We start from the raw sequence: 16,267 nt of genomic DNA on the forward strand, positions 1-16,267 counted from the left end.
GCGGGGTACACCCTGAACTGGTCGCCAGCCAATCGCAGGGCACATGAGACAGACAATAGTGGCACTCACAATCATACCTAGGGGCAATTTAGAGGGTCCAATTCATGTTGCATGTTTTTGGGAGGAAACCAGAGCGCCCACCTGGAGAAAACCCACGCAGGCACGGGGAGAACATGCAAACTCCACACAGGCAGGGCCAGAACCAGAACCAGGGACCTAAGAACTGTGAGGCCAACACTGCCCAGCTGATCCACCGTGCCGCCCCAAATGGAAACATCCACCCATCCATTTTCTTTGCCGCTTATCCTCACAAGGTTCGCAGGAATGCTGGAGCCTATCCCAGCTGTCAACGGGCAGGAGGCGGCGGGGTACACCCTGAACTGGTCGCCAGACAATCGCAGCGCACATCGGGACAAACAGCCGCACTCACAATCACACCTACGGGCAATTTAGAGTGTCCAATCAATGTTGGATGTTTTTGGGGATGTGGGAGGAAACCGGAGTGCCCGGAGGAAACCCACACAAGCATGGGGAGAACATGCAAACTCCACACAGGTGGGTCCGGGATTGAACCCGGGACTTCAGAACTGAGAGGCCAACACTTTACCACCCGCCCAAACATGATCACTTTAACAATTTTTTAATGGGTTATTAATCAGAGAAATCAACAAATAAACATTGCTAGAATACTATAGACTTTGTGCAAAAGTAACCGACTTTCTTTTTCGGTATGGGTGGGCGATTCCCTGAACAAATGGAAACGCTGCAAAACGGACACCACGCCGTGATCCAGTTCAAACTCCAAAGTCAACACGAGCTCCGCCGCGGGCGCTGCGAGACTGCAGATAATGGGCGCGTCGCGTCGCGGTGACTTATCAGTCCGTTCAGTCACTGGCCAGGTAGCGCGCGAGCGTCGGCGCCTGTTTAATCACGATTACACGGCGCAATGCTTTAAAAAAGTTAATTATGACGTGGGCTGTCGCCGCCACGTTTAAAGAGTGACACACACACACACCAGTTAGACCGTTTTCTTCCCTTCCAGCATGAAAGCGTCCAAAAATGGTCTTTCTTCTTATCGTTTGATGAGCTTGATAATCCCCACAAGTTGGGCTTTGTGACTCATCGTCGTTTGAGTCTGCAGATGTACAGTTGAGATTGTGAATGAGGGATGCGTGGGTGGGGCGGTGGGAATAAGGGGGCTAAGGGGTGGGGTGGTGGGGGGTGTAAGATTAGGGCACGATGCCAGCGGTAGAGCCTTGGTCGCGTCGACGTCTGAGATCACAGCCCGGCGCTAATAGTCTAGATCGGGATACCCTCCCTGACCCGCCCTTCGCGCATCCCGATGAGTCACCCGCGCTTGCGCTACGAGCATTTTCAAAGCGGTTGCATTTAGTCAGACGTTTATTCACTGCAGTGGTGGCGAAATCCGTCAATGACGGCTTTGAGTCAGCATCGCTAAGCTGAACCGAAGTGGGCAATGAAACCAGCAATGTTCGGATTGCTTGCAGGCTGGGTCGCTCCACTACCTGAAGTGAAGTGAAGAAAATAAGTATTTGAACGCCCTGCTGTATTGCAAGTTCTCCCACTTGGAAATCATGGAGGGGTCTGAAATTTTCATCGTCGGTGCATGTGATACAGCTGCAAATAAGTATTTGAACACCTGAGAAGACCATTTATATCTGATACAGTAGCCTTAGTTTGCAATGACATAGGTTAAACAGTTCTTGTAGTTGTTCACCAAGTTTGCACACACTGCAGGAGGGATTTTGGCCCACTCCTCCACACTGATCTTCTCTAGATCAAACAGGTTTCTGGGCTGTCGCTGAGAAACACAGAGTTTCAGCTCCCTCCAAAGTTTTTCTATTGGGTTTAGGTCTGGAGACTGGCTAGGCCACGCCAGAACCTTGATATGCTTCTTACGGACTCACTCCTTGGTTTTCCTGGCCGTGTGCTTCGGGTCATTGCCGGGTTGAAAGACCCACCCACGACCCATCTTCATTGCTCTGACTGGATCGCATCTGGATTGGATCTGTTTGGTCCCGGGTGCAATAAAGAGACCCACTCGAAATCTCACAATACATGGTCGCGGTCATCCTCTCCTTAATAGATTGCAGTCGTCCTGTCCCATGTGCAGAAAAACACCCCCAAAGCATGATGCAACCACCCCCATCTTTCACAGTAGGGATGGTGTTCTTGGGGTGGAACTCATCATTCGTCTTCCTCCAAACACGGTTAGTGGAATTATGACCAAAAAGTTCAATTTTGCTCTTATCTGACCGCAAAACCTTCTCCCATGACTCCTCTGTATCGTCCAAATCATCATTGGCAAACTTAAGACAGGTCTTGACGTGCTGGTTTAAGCAGGGGAACCTTCCGTGCCATGCATGATTTCAAACCATGACGTCTTAGTGGATTACAAACAGTCACCTTGGAAACGGTGGTCCCAGCTCTTTTCAAGGTCATTGACCAAGTCCTGGGCTGACTCCTCACCTTTCTAAGGATCATTGAGACCTCACGAGGTGATTTCTTGCACGGGACTCCACTGTGATTGAGATTGACCGTCATGTTTAGCTTCTTCCATTTTCTAATGATTTCCCCAACAGTGGACCTTTTTTTCACCAAGCTTCTTGGCAATTTCTCTGAAGCACTTTCCAGCCGTGTGGAGTTGTACAATTTTGTCTCTGGTGTCTTTGTATAGCTCTTCGGTCTTGGCCATGTTACAAGTTTGAGTCTTATTGATTGTATGGGCTGGACAGGTGTCTTGATGCAGCTGACGACCTCACACAGGTGCATCTGATTTAGGATAATACATGGGGTGGAGGTGGACCTTTAAAACTCGGACTAACAGGTCTGTGAGGGTCAGAATTCTAGCTGGTAGACAGGTGTTCGTTCAAATACGTATTTGCAGCTGTATCACACAAATTGTTAAAAAAAAAAAAAAAAAAAATCATACATTGTGATTTCTGGATTTTTCTTTTTAGATTATCTCTGTGACAGTGGACATGCACCTACGATGAAAATTTCAGAGACCTCCATGATTTCTAAGTGGGAGAAGTTGCAATGTCGCAGAGTGTTCAAATACTTATTTCCTTCACTGTCCTGTTGTATTAGATGCAGGAAACAGCGGGCTCTGGCAACAGGCATTTGTTTAAAAGTTTCACATTTAAACACATCACACTTGTGCTATTACAATACCGTTGACGCTGACCAGACAGACAAGCCGGCATTTAAACGGAAATAAATGGGGCGTCACAAGGGAGAAATGATACCAACGGAGGTACAAATGTGCATTTACTGTTTCCACGCATACACGCACATGAGCCGATACTTCGATTTAAGGCCGCACGAGATAACGTGCGCTCGGGAAGGAAGTGGACACGTTTGGTGAACTACTTCCACTTTTCTGCGACTTACCCATTTGTCCCGTTGGCGGTACAAGTCGGTTGAGAAACGTGAATCACCTCGGCTGGACTCTGTCAAAAGAGGAGAGGAAGAGGAAAGTTTAATAGGTGTACGAGACCACTGCTAAAGCTGAATAACAGATAGCATTGTTTTTGCCGCAAGTAGCTTTCACGGAAGTGAATGTACCGTCCAATCACGCTAATGGATCCAGAGGTAACCCTGACAATCACCGCCAAAGCTACTGGTTTCCCTCAGCTAGGTTCAGTGGGAGGACTAGACCATTTCTTCTAACCTGCTCATGAATTGCTTGGCTTTCACTCGCAAGGGTGGCAATCTAGCGAAAGCAAAGCACCCTCATTAATGTGGGGAGCGGGTGTAGCGAGGGAACAGAGGTAGCGTTTGTGCGACAGCCGCGCACGTCCAAACCAAATAAATCTCCAAAGAGCTACGTCTGAGGTCATTTCTCTAAACAGGTTGCTTACCTAAAAATACCTCTGACAAGCGCAGTTTTACACTTCCCATTACAAAATTATCCTAGTGGGAGGACTTACCGGAAAAGTCTTCACATCCAACGCTCACTTTTTTACATCAGTTTGACGTGGCTTCTGATCTCACGTCCTAAGCAAATTTTTCATCCCAGGACTATTCTGGTAAGCAGACATTTCTTTTCACGATGTTTAGGCCTCTAAATTCCCAAGGTGACCTTGGAAAACCCCACAAGGCATCAGTGGTGGCTTATTCACGATTTGGAGCCGTTCCCTAGTGGGCAGGGCAGCACGCTCGCTGTCCCGAGGGCCTGACTTTGTACGACCGAACCGCAGCCCCGGACCTCAGCCTTGGGCCGGCTCACACGGGCAACGCGGCTCAATCCGAGGTTGCTGGGCTACCTGAAATACTATCCAGGTCAGCGCTCGGCCCACTCATATACACATGCTCGCACACCACACTTTACTACTGGGCAAACTAGTCTAAGTATAGCCCTTTGCCCTGCAAAAACACTCCACTGCTTCTTTGTGGGAGGCTCAAAAATAACTAAGACTAAACAAGAACTGTCAATTTATAGGCCACAATGGAATACATTTATGAATTTGATGGACTCTGTGGGGGCAAAGGGGATCTTGAAGGAAGAGATTGGATCGATGTTTAACTCATGGAGCAGTACCGTAAATGTCAAAGCAGACAGCCAAAAACAACTGAACCTAAGTGTACTGTAAATTCCCTTTGCCCATACGCATGTTCGCCGTAAAAGATTGAGCCAAGCTGACAACCGCCGTTAAGAAAACCATCCTGCATAAAAGCCGTGTCTGAAAACTAGAAATCAGCGCGAGTCACGACGCTGACTTTAAAGCTGTAATATCAGAGTATAAACCAACGCGTGCGTTAACAAAACCGAAGTCGCAGGTTGAAGGGTTTCATTATTGTGTGGAACTCCAAACAGAACGTGACAATGCTTGATGTAGTCACTGGAGTAAATGGGCTGTGGGATGAGGAACAAGGATAGCGTGCGATGCAGAGCCTTGGCAAAAGCTCGCCCTTGGACGGGACGGGGATGAATCACTCCAGAATAGAGCAGGGCATGGAAGGAGAGAGGGAAAGATGCCGTGATGTGTTTCGTCCCATGGCTGGCTTCCACTGTACCCCCCCCCCACCCCCACCCTTTCCTCCTTCCCTTCCAGTCTACTCTCCCGCTCTCTCTTTCCAGCTCTCCTGGGAGGCTGAGTAACCATGAGGAAATGCTTGGGCTCAGCCAGTGTCGGCCCAAAGAACAGATGTGTGGCCTGGAGGTGGTGAGGCGGAGACGCGACGGAAACCAAATATAAAAGCCGAGCAGGATGAGAAGCGCTGAAGCCAGGGGGCAGCAGCAGTCATGCCAAATGGGCCCTGTTCCAACAGGAAGCCCATTTTTAATGGTATCGCTTGCACAACTCTTGGGGGCAAAAGTACACGGTATCTCGAGACCGAGAGACAGTTGTCCATAGGGTCAAAAAGGACACTATTGCTGGGTACCAAAGTTTAGTGATGTGAAGTATTTTGTACACTTGAATTTTCCAATCCAATTGGATCTGTTAGGTCCTGGGTGCAGGACTCTGGACCCGTTTCTGGCAGAAATCCACCCGTGTACATTTCGGGTTTACTGTTAATTGTTTTTAGGGCGATATCGCCAAAGTTTCTACTTTTGTACACTGGAGTTCTAGACTTTGGGAGGATACCTGTATTTTTGGGGTTCTGTAAAATAAACAAAAACCGTCATCATCCAATAGGGCTGTCCCAGTCCTATCACATTATCAGAAATTGGGTCAGATGCTATGATTCTAGGATCCTATGATTGGATTTTTTATTCATCTAAAGCTGCCACTTTTTACACCATTTTGTACAGCAAGTTTGAGGCATTGCTGAACTCAACTTTTAGCCACAGAATTATGTATCGTACTGGTAAACCTTTATCACAACAAAAAAAATAAATAAAACATTAGAAACTGTTGGGATGTGCTCTTTTTTTTTTTCTTAGTGCCTTGCCAAGGTATCAGATAGGTACTCTGTATCAGCAGATACTTAAAATAAAGTGACTCAGAGGCAAAACAAACCTAAAAAAAATCCCTAATAATAATAATAATAATGATAAATAATAAAGACTGAAATGGGTGGATAGGGTACCCTGTAAGTGCCAAGTAATAAGTCGGATGTTAATGGAAAGAAAGCAAAAGCTGTCTGGACAGCATGAGGATTCTGTGAAGTGGTCTTTGAGTTATTCGCTTCAGAAAGTGGCAAAAAGAGTCACACTTTGCAAGTGGTGGTGGAAAAAGACGTTTCCTGTCCCCCGTCACTGTGGGTGTTGAGCTTAGCGTGACTGTTTGGGCAGCTGCCGGAGAGCCGAGTCTTTCAAGGAGGACTGCAAACATGCAGAAACCGGGGGTCGAGCTGCTCAAGCCTCATTATGGTCAGACTTGTTTAAAAGTACACACGCTGCTCCACATCTTGCCATCCCCCTGGCAAAGATGGCCAGAGACGGACGGCGGTGAGGGTTTTTCGGGTGTTTTGAGAGAGGGAGACTCCACCAGAATGCGAGGTCGCTGCGGTCATCCCTGCAGTGTTTAAGGATTACAAGGTCCATTATACATACAGTAAATCCGGGGAGGTCCGACCTGCTGCATAAAAATGTGCGGTCAAGCTGTGCAGGAAATGAAGCCTTGAGTACAGGCCGGGGGACTGTGCCTTAGAGTCACTCGGACCTGCCCCGGAGCCTCCGGCAAACACACACCCCCGCCCCCACCTCCGTTGACACCATTGAAAGGCAAACACTATCAACTAAGATGTGTGTATTCTGAGGGGAGGGGCCGGCGGGGAGCACAACGAATTGTGCTGCCCCAAGACTCGGTCAGCTGATGAAATTGGCTCAGAGTGCTTCAGCTGTGGTCTTAATTGAGGGCTCGGTGTGAACTATTGACTCCGATACGGGATCCGGGGCAATCCACGGTGAGACAAAGTGGATTAGAGGAGGTGCATTGACTCAATCGCGAGAAGATCCTCATCGGTGATCAACTTGAAGTACAAACTGCTGCATTTTTGCAGAAGAGAATCTTGCGGTGGTATCATTATCCATCTGATATAAGAGGAACTCAAATGGTTCATGGAACTGAGAGGTAATCTGATAAAACCAAAAGAAGGAATCTTGTTGCAAATGAGATTTCAAAAACATTAGCATTACGTGTCAGTGCAACGGAACTTCAAGTCAACCACGACTGAAGAACCTTTGACGTCGAACTCCAAAGTAATCAGAGGTAGACGAGCTAATTGTGCTCCTTTAGACGTTACTCTCTAATCCCAAACTTCATCCAGACTGTAAATTACTACTGACAGATCTGGGAACGCTACCCCCAGAGATATAAATTCTTAAAACAGCCATAAGGCACCTCAATTAGGACCGCTGTCTGAACTGCGGTATTGATTGCAGATGTGCGTTGCGTGGACGGCCAAGCAGATGGCACGTTGCTAAGAGCGAGACGGGCACCGTTTGCCAAGAACAAGAAGACACAGCGGCATCTCTTCTGATCGCCCACGAGTAACAGATGTCGCCCTTATCTGCCGGCCACTGCTTCAGTTGCGGCTATAACACTACACATCTTATCTGTTGTCAACGTTTTCATGCAAATTGCTTCGCGAGTGCACCAAGAGGTCAAAAACAGATGGATATTATTATACATATATCCACAATAAGTAATGGTTCTATGTACTGTTGTACAACTTTCAGTACCTGCAATTCTTGACACTTACGTAGAGATTGGGAAAAACAGAACTGTTTTAATGTTTCTTGGTATTATTGTAGACCTCATGAGCACTTGCATCTCATTGCAGTCCAAGACTCCCCCATTTGGTTACTTTAGAGTTGTCGCTATGATGGCGTATCGTTCCACGGCATTGAAAACAATAACCAGAACAATGTACACTATGTACTGAAAATGACGATTATTGTGTTCTACCGGGGGGATATCGTTGATTCATACTTGACAGCCCTGAAGAGGTGAATACATTTTTAGTGACACAACTCTACAGGTCAAACTGGGCCCCAGGAGGAGGGTCCGTCGGGAAGTCAAGTCTTGGACTCAGGAGGAGCAATGTGGTTTTCGTCCTGGCCGGCATTGCCGGCAATAAGTCGGACTCGTTTCCGGTGAGAGTTGGACGCCACCAAGGCTGCCCTTTGTCACCGAGTTTGTTCATAACTTTTACGAACAGAATTTCTAGGTGCAGGCGAGGCGTAGTGGGTGTCCAGTTTGGTGGCCTTGGGATTTTGTCTCTGCTCCTTGCAGATGATGTTGTTCTGTTGGCTTCATTAAGCCGTGATCTCTCTCTCACTGGAGCGATTTGCAGCTGAGTGTGAAGCGGCTGGGATGAGAATCAGCACCTCCAAATCCGAGACTATGGTCCTCAGTCGGATCCTGATTCGGATGCCTCCCTGGACGCCTCCCTGGTGAGGTGTTCCGGGCATGTCCCACCGGAAAGGGACACCGAGGAGGACCCGGGACACACTGGAGGGATTAAGTCTCTCGACTGGCTTGGGAACGCCTCTGGATCCCTTCGGAAGAGCGGGAAGAAGTGGCTGTGGAAAGGGAAGTCCGGGTATCTTTGCTGAAGCTACATCCCCCGGGACCCAACCCGTAAAAGCGGGAGATAATGAATGGATATCAGACAAGGTTGTGTTTCCATTCAAGTAAACGGTGCGTACATATGTCAAATATTAAACATTTTCCGGTTTGATTGGCCTACACTCATTGATTGTAATGAGGGGAACCTGAACATTAATCCAGTGGCAACTGTCTGCAATCATTTTTCTCGATGGATGACAACTTTCATATCTTAAGAGAATTTTTGCTGGTCTATTCTTTCTCTGCAGCATGCATATTGTGTTTTTTTTTGTTATGTTCAGTAGTATTTGTGTGGTTTGGCAGAGGCCATTGTACATGTCACCTCTCGGTGTATTTCAAGGTCAACCTGGGTATATCTGATCCGCAGATTAACGCTGCAGTCGCATTGGCAGATATCCGATACATATCACATTTGTATCCGGTATTAGAACGGGCCCATCAGATCTTCTGATATACGAGTCCATGGTTTGTTTTGGTTTTTTTTTTGGCCATTAATGTTGCCATGGCACATCTCAAACTTGTGACACAAAAGCGAATTGAACCGCTTAGCGTAAATACACACACAGCGTCAATAGGACTGAAAGAAACGTTCCCAATTTCATTCAGTCAGGTAATTGTTGGGAAATTATTATTTTGTACTGCACTGTCCATACGCAGTGTCATAAACAATTGGAGGGAGGCATCGAGGTGGTCTACAGCCACACATTTGAAGTTGTCTTGTAAAAACAGACATTTTTCCTCGGTGAGTGCATGGAACAGATTTTCAACTAAAGAAAAATCAGATACGGGTTAAAAATTGCCATTGATCAGCGCCGTAACTCAAACAATCATATCTCAAGGTAACCTTTCCCCATTGAAGTAAATGCAAATTCCATTAACATATTGTGCTTTATAAAAAAAACAATTATGTAATAATCTGATTAAATAGAATGTAAACAATGTTCCCGCATCATGATTTAATGCTGCAATCCAATTCATTGTACTGCTCCTTTCGGTGCCGCATCTTGACCACCGGGAGGCAGAACTATATAATACAGTCACGAATAACAAAAAGAAAAGTCGTCAGAGCAACAGTACATTCTTTTTGTCATTTTTCATCTCAAATGAAGAATATTTACCAGTGAATATTGTGATCTCATCTGTCTGCATTGATTATTTCACTATTTGTGTTCAAGTATTTGCTGCTTAAAGGTATGAAAAACAACATCTATGGATACTAATGGTTAACATGTCATGTCATGTCATTATCCAAGCTGCTTATCCTCACAAGGATTGCGGGAAAGCTGGAGCTTATCCCAGCTAGTTTCAGGGTAAAGGGGGACTACACCCTGAACTGGTCGCCAGTCAGTCGCAGGGCAGATATCGACACCATAAGGGAGCGGGAATCGATCTCCCACGCTGCCCGCACCAAAGGCGGGTGTGTGTACCACTATACCATCAGTGACTCCTTAATGGTTAACATGTCAGTCTAATTTTCCAAAATATCGTTCAGATCACAGGCCATTCATACGGCATCATAGTTTGGCTGTTTTACTGGAAATCTAGATGTAATTCTCTTTGTTTGATGTTTAGTTTGACAGTGCACTTCAACAGGGAGTGGCATTAAAAAGCGTGAAATGATCATTTTTGGGGTGAAATGTTCACTATTTGCCAACCTGATTGTTTCTGTGAAGATTAATTGATACAACGCTCATGTCAAATTCATGCTTGGGAAAAAAAAGTAAAAATTGGCTAAATAATGGCTCTTATCTAAAAAGAACTTGTAAGTCGGGTCACTCATATCTCAAGGCACCACTGCAATCCATTGTGGTCCTGTTCCTGTAGGCCTACTAATTTGCCCACCCCTTTTTTTCATCCCTCAAATGTCGCCAATGCACTTTATGGCGGTTTTGCGTCATACGGTGGCACGTACAGAAAAGACGCCACCTAAACACGGGGCATCAACAATGCCTCCTCACAAGATAAGGGGGGGGGGGGTCGTACAATACTGACTCTCTGTCCCCGATCACATGACGAACATTACAGAGGGGACACAAGGCTGCAGTCTTATTTGAGGCCCGACACACAAGGATCCCTTCAACACACTGGCGCTTGTATCGGTGTGTGTGTGTGTGATTGCACAATGATTCCCAAGCTCATTGCAAACCTCAGCAGCTGCACACACAAAACACAACCGAGCATCCACCCTCCCCCCCCCCCCCAATCACAAAATTGTGGATTTCCACAAAGCACATGTGAACACTTGGGAGTTCGGTGCGTCACAATGTGGGTCAATTGCAAAAACACTTGCGGTCCAAAGCAAATTGAAATCCTGTTGCTTGATTATAAGTGCAATTTTAAAGCAATTACAAGCACAGCAGTGCATATAAAAAAAAAAGTGTTTTGTGCAATGAAAAAAATGCATGATCGAGATTGCAATGCATAGCATACAAAAGTGACAAGTGGCACAGAGGGCTTTTCGGGTGTTGGGTGCAGGTGGGCACTCCTTACCTGCCCATTCGGACTCAGGTCGTCCTTATTGCGCAACTCGAAAGACTCTTCCTCCTCTTTCTCCCCATAGTCCCTCCCCAGCAAACGGAAGCCCTGGCGGCAGCACAGCAACCAGCAGATACCTTGCAAAGGCATTCAAATGAGGTTAAGCGTGTCGCCTCGTCGTGTCCAGGTCCGAGAAATCCACGAGCGGCGGCGGCGGCGGGGGGGGCGGCCTCGGCGTAGGAACGCGAGCAGCGTGCGCGCCTCCGCCGGGGCGAACACTCCATTAGAGACCCGACGACGGGGATGGAGGGGAGCGTGCGACTCTTCCCCCTTAGGAAATGTGGCACAAAACACAAAATGGGAAGCCGCAGCCCACAGTAATTATTTAAAAAAAAAAAAAAAACGCTAGAAAGTCAATTTAATAAGTCCACCTTGGCCGTCCGATAAGTTTTCACTTGTCCCAAAGCAAAACTCCAAAATTGTCAAGCTAATCCCGCATGAGGAACTAGGGGCTCGAATACAACTCCTTCTGCTATTTCAGAATGTCACCAAAAGGTTGTAAAAGCCGGCCGACAAAGTTAATAAGTGACACGGGAGAGCTTGGCTGTCAAACGCGGCCACCGCTTCAATTGCGCTCAAGTGACGCGTGCCGCCGGCGGAGCGAGCTAATGGCAGAGGTGGAAAACACGCCCACTGGCTTCGTCGCGGCTCGTGATTGGCCGACAACGGACACTCCCCGGGGCAGTCTGGGCCGCGCGACACGCCCGCCCGCGAACGGATCACGTGTCCTGAAAAGTGACGGCGCTTTTCAAATCCTGAACGTCACCGTGACGTGGATGCGTGGGCCCCAGACTTGCATATTATAATGTAGAAAGATGATCATATGAACTGTTTTGAGCAGTACATTTTTCAGTGGCTTATTTTCATTTTATGCATACATAAAAGCCCTTGAAAAAACAAGGTAACATTGCAAAACATTGCAGTCAAACAGAATGTAATACATTTTCTTTGCCGCTTATCCTCACGAGGGTCTCGGGGAGCGCAGCAGCCTATCCCAGCTGTCATCGGGCAGGAGGCGGGGTACACCCTCAACTGGTTGCCAGGCAATCGCAGGGCACGCACAGACAAACAGCCGCACTCACAATCACACCTACGGGCAATTTAGAGTGTCCAATTCGTGTTGCGTGTTTTTGGGATGTGGGAGGAAACCGGAGTGCATGGAGAAAACCCACGCAGGTCCCAGGTAAACGTGCCTTTATTGCGGCACGTTACACGTCACATCCGCGCACGTAGGTCATGTGACGCGCGAAAATGGCAGCGCCCCTGAAAATTCGTAATTGTCGCTAAAAATCTTCTCAAAACACTATTAAATGACAGATGATTTAACATCACATTGTCAAAATAGAGTACATATTACATGACCTATTGGATACATTGTTCATGCAAAGCACTGGATTTCCCCTATAAAGTATCAGAACAGATAACACAACTACATAAACACTGAATATGTATCATAGCACTGGTATAATAGTGAAATCGTGAAAGTAAGCGAAGAAGCATGCAGAAGGGTATGTCTGCTGTCGATCGCACACGCGTGTTCAACATTGCAACATATTTGGATCATAAATGAGAGCAGCAGGGCGCAACGGTCGCAGTAAAATGACTACGGATGAGCCATTTCCATAGTTAAATTTGCTTTGCTGACGTCTGCACGCCGCGCAACGCGAACGGCGTCAAATTTTTAAAGATGCCTCGGCGCGTTCTTTGAACACGGACGGCGTCGACGGTGTGCAGTGCAGCGGGGGTGGGGGGGGGGATCCTGTTGAGACTGCTGCTCAATCCAGACACGTGATACAAGCAGCCCCTGAGTGCTCTTGCTTATTTCCACCCTTAATATCCCGTCAAACCCCCCCCCCCAGCCGCCCTCGCCCCTCCCCAGCTCTGTGCAAACTCCCTAGAAACACACGATCAGCTGGTTTTAACTCCTTCCTCACCAGGTCCGACCCACTATAAAAACACACATATCATTATTAACATTAGCAAGCTGCACTTAACCCTTTAGTCACTTTGCCCCCCCCCCTCTCCCATGAGGCTGCTGGAGAATCAATATCCATTCTCATTGATGCACCTTTTCAGCCCCCCTCACCCCTAAGTTTAAGCTATAACCCACACTGAAGCCCATTTTTCACATGCACGGCAGCGGCCATATTCAATATTTCTACGACTCCCTTCATCAAAGCACAAAAGATAAACCCCCTCCCCCAAAACACCAACACGATCCCAGTTTCTGCAGGCAGAATCTTCTTGGACGAGATCCCCCCCCCCCCCCCCCCATATCCCAAAACAATACGCTCGAGCCCCTCCTCTGCTTCCACAGACATGCTCGAAACATATGTTTTATTTTTAGAGTTGACGCCCCCTCCCAAAAAAAATGTTTCTGTGGGTTTTTCGTAAAGCCGAAACCAAAGTGCGAAAGTCCTCAAATATCAAAAGTAGGAAGAAATGAAGAACTGTCAAATGTCCAGCCCCGCCTCCTATTATAACCCTGTTCCCCCCCTCCCCCAGGAGAAGAAATATGAGTCTCCATTAACGCGCACTCGTGCGCATTTCGATGCGTGCCAGATCCATAACCCGATACACTCGTTTGATTTGGTCGGGGCTCCCGCATGTGAATTTCAAGCACGGCACTTCCTGGAGGAGGCCTCGACGCAGCGCTGCTGTGATGCGTGCGAACGCTTCTTCTCAAACGCTCGGGGGGGGGGGGGGGGGGGAAACCCTTGGGATGGTCAGCATTTCAAATTCAACTTCCTGTCGGCCTCCCCAGCTTGGATTTGATGAAATGGAGAGTGCTAAATTTCCAGCGGGGACCGATGGTGGATTCTGCCACCAGTAAGGCTATTAGCCTCTTAAGGTACAAATAATGTCAATGTTTCCCAAAATATAATGTAATTTATAACATAATAAATGAATCGAAAAGTCGTTTGCCATGAAACGAGGTCCCTGAGAATCCATAGAACCTCCTGAAAGTACTTCGTGTATGGACCGCATTATTAGGAAGTGAAAATGGAAGATGGGCAGTTTCCACACCAACAGACTGCCTTCGACCATGTGACCACATCCGGGCCACGCGGCCATGTTGGATGGGTTCACTCTACTGACGCGCCGTTCACTCTATCGCTTTTGCATACGGACCGGAGTTACACAAATGTTCGTACGACTGTTAAAAGTGACGCGTGATGGCTAAAAAAGACTTTTGGAAAGTTATCGGGGCTCGTTAGCTGTTGTTTCAAGAAACCGTTACGACAAGAAGTGCGATTTGATCGACAATATCGACCCATATGCCTCAGAGAAACGCAAATGGAGCAAGAATTTCGAACTGTGGGGGTCGGTAACCGATCCAGACGTCGTCAACTATCTCCTCTTCTCGACAAGCGCTTATACCGTGGACCAACTAAAGAATTACAAAGGTCTGGAGGCCTACAAGCGATTCATCAATGGCTAGGTTTGTCATGCGGTGGTATCCATTGGAAGCGCACCGCTCAGGTTAGCGTACCACACAATGCAATTGAAATATGTACCGCGTGATTACAGTCAGCGTTGTGTTAAATTATGTGGATTATACCATTGAAAGTGGTGTAGATTATTATTTTCATTTTTGTCACCAAGAGGGAGAGAGAGAAAGATTCAACCGGGACCAGTCCCAAGTGGATTCCGCACCTTTTTCTCCACTTCCATGGCTACATTTTTAACTCAACTCACTTAAACGGCTAGCGGTGCGGTAACTCGTTTTTGCAAATTTATTATAATAAAACAGAAAATACAGATTTTGGAGACATGCATTTCATTCACACTCGAGGATTGTGCTTGGCTGCTAGATTGGCTCCGCTGATACGAGACAGCCACCGTTGTCGCCGTTTGGTTTGCTAACTGCTGCGTTTTCTCGCACTGGTTTCTCGATCACAGCTGGGAGTCGAAAGAAAGACGCTTTACAAACGCCCGCTAGCGATAACAAAGCAGTGCCCCCCCATTCATACGTCTTTCTGAAATGATTCCTGCTTTGTTACGGTTTGTTTACACAAATTCACCCCACCAAAATGGCGATCGCGTTCTAAACCGGAAGGCGTGTGACGTCAGTTGAAAACCGTCTACTGGAAGACTTTGTAAAAGATTTCAGAGCGTGTCAGTGGGAATTTGTACCCTCTCCCCCACAACCTGGTCGGTCATCATTGTCAAAGGTGTGTGTTTTTTACTTTTTTTTTATCCCAACACGCAAACTCACTCACTTCCTACCACCCTGATGCACAGGCCCCGCCCCCGACTCATTCAGCCAATCTCATTCCGACGGTTGAACGTCCAATCGCATTTCACCCTTCATTGCCTCACAGACAGTCAGACCTTGTAAAATTCTTAACAGCAATTCTCTCATAAAATACTATTCAATAAAAAATTCAGGATGATGGAATCATTTGTCATAAAGTGGAAGCAGGGTGAAGACTGTGAGCATGTGTCTTCTATCGGCAGGCTAACAGTTGAGCAAAACACCAGTTGGAGGATTTTTTACATTTCTGACATTAATTTAATTTTCGCAATAACAATCAACCGTAAAGCTACTCAGGGAATATTCTCGGTGGATTAAAGTGGGGGTGTCCAACGGGTCTAAGCAGGTTGGAACAGAAGGAAGGTCTCTGGTTTCTTATGTGACAGAAGAGTCTCCGCTAGCATGAAGGGCAAAGTTTACAAAACAGTGGTGAGGCCGGATTAGACAACAGGAAGTAGAACTGGAGGGAGCAGAAATGAAGATGTTGAGGTTCTCGCTCGGAGTGAGCAAGATGGATAGGATTAGAAATAAGATAGTTAGAGGGACAGCCAAAGTTGGATGTTTTGGAGACAAGGTTCGAGAGAGCAGACTTCGATGGTTTGGACATGTCCAGAGGCGAGAGAGTGAGTCTATTGGTCGAAGGGTGCTAAGCATGGAGCTCCCAGGCAAAAGAGGGAGAGGAAGACCAAAGAAAAGGTTGATGGATGTCGTCAGGGAGGACATGAGGACAGTCGATGTTAGGCTTGTAGGCCAGCCTGGTGTCGGTGACGGCCGATGTGTGACTTCAGTAAGTCCGCCCTTGTATTGTTGGTCGTCTAGCCGTCCGTTGGTACCGACGAACTGGTCTATGTCCGTTTGCCAACGAGAGACGTCGTGGATTTCGAGACGCTGTGGTCGGAAGCGACGGCTCCAATTCACGACGACGAACGGT

The 16,267-nt window shown here is 47.2% G+C and overlaps 1 protein-coding gene across 2 annotated transcripts in view; it reads right to left on the reverse strand.

The window, feature by feature from the left end:
- Nucleotides 1-11,641, reverse strand: part of plekhh3 (pleckstrin homology, MyTH4 and FERM domain containing H3) — a 49,408-nt gene extending 37,767 nt beyond the window's left edge. The window contains exons 1-3 of one of the 2 annotated variants that reach the window (XM_061845430.1): nt 11,450-11,641; nt 11,034-11,155; nt 3,415-3,473 (exon numbers count right to left, since the gene is read on the reverse strand). Coding sequence is in view for 1 of the 2 variants with exons in the window: in XM_061845429.1 (XP_061701413.1) it covers nt 3,415-3,473; nt 11,034-11,168 (194 nt within the window). In the remaining variant the exon portion in view is untranslated. Of the gene's footprint in view, nt 1-3,414; nt 3,474-11,033; nt 11,349-11,449 lie in introns of both variants that reach the window. The other variant, XM_061845429.1, reaches the window with a different exon arrangement.
- Nucleotides 11,642-16,267: the final 4,626 nt, after the last annotated feature.

This window comes from Syngnathoides biaculeatus, chromosome 16 (assembly GCF_019802595.1).
Source record: "Syngnathoides biaculeatus isolate LvHL_M chromosome 16, ASM1980259v1, whole genome shotgun sequence".
Lineage (NCBI taxonomy): Eukaryota > Metazoa > Chordata > Actinopteri > Syngnathiformes > Syngnathidae > Syngnathoides > Syngnathoides biaculeatus.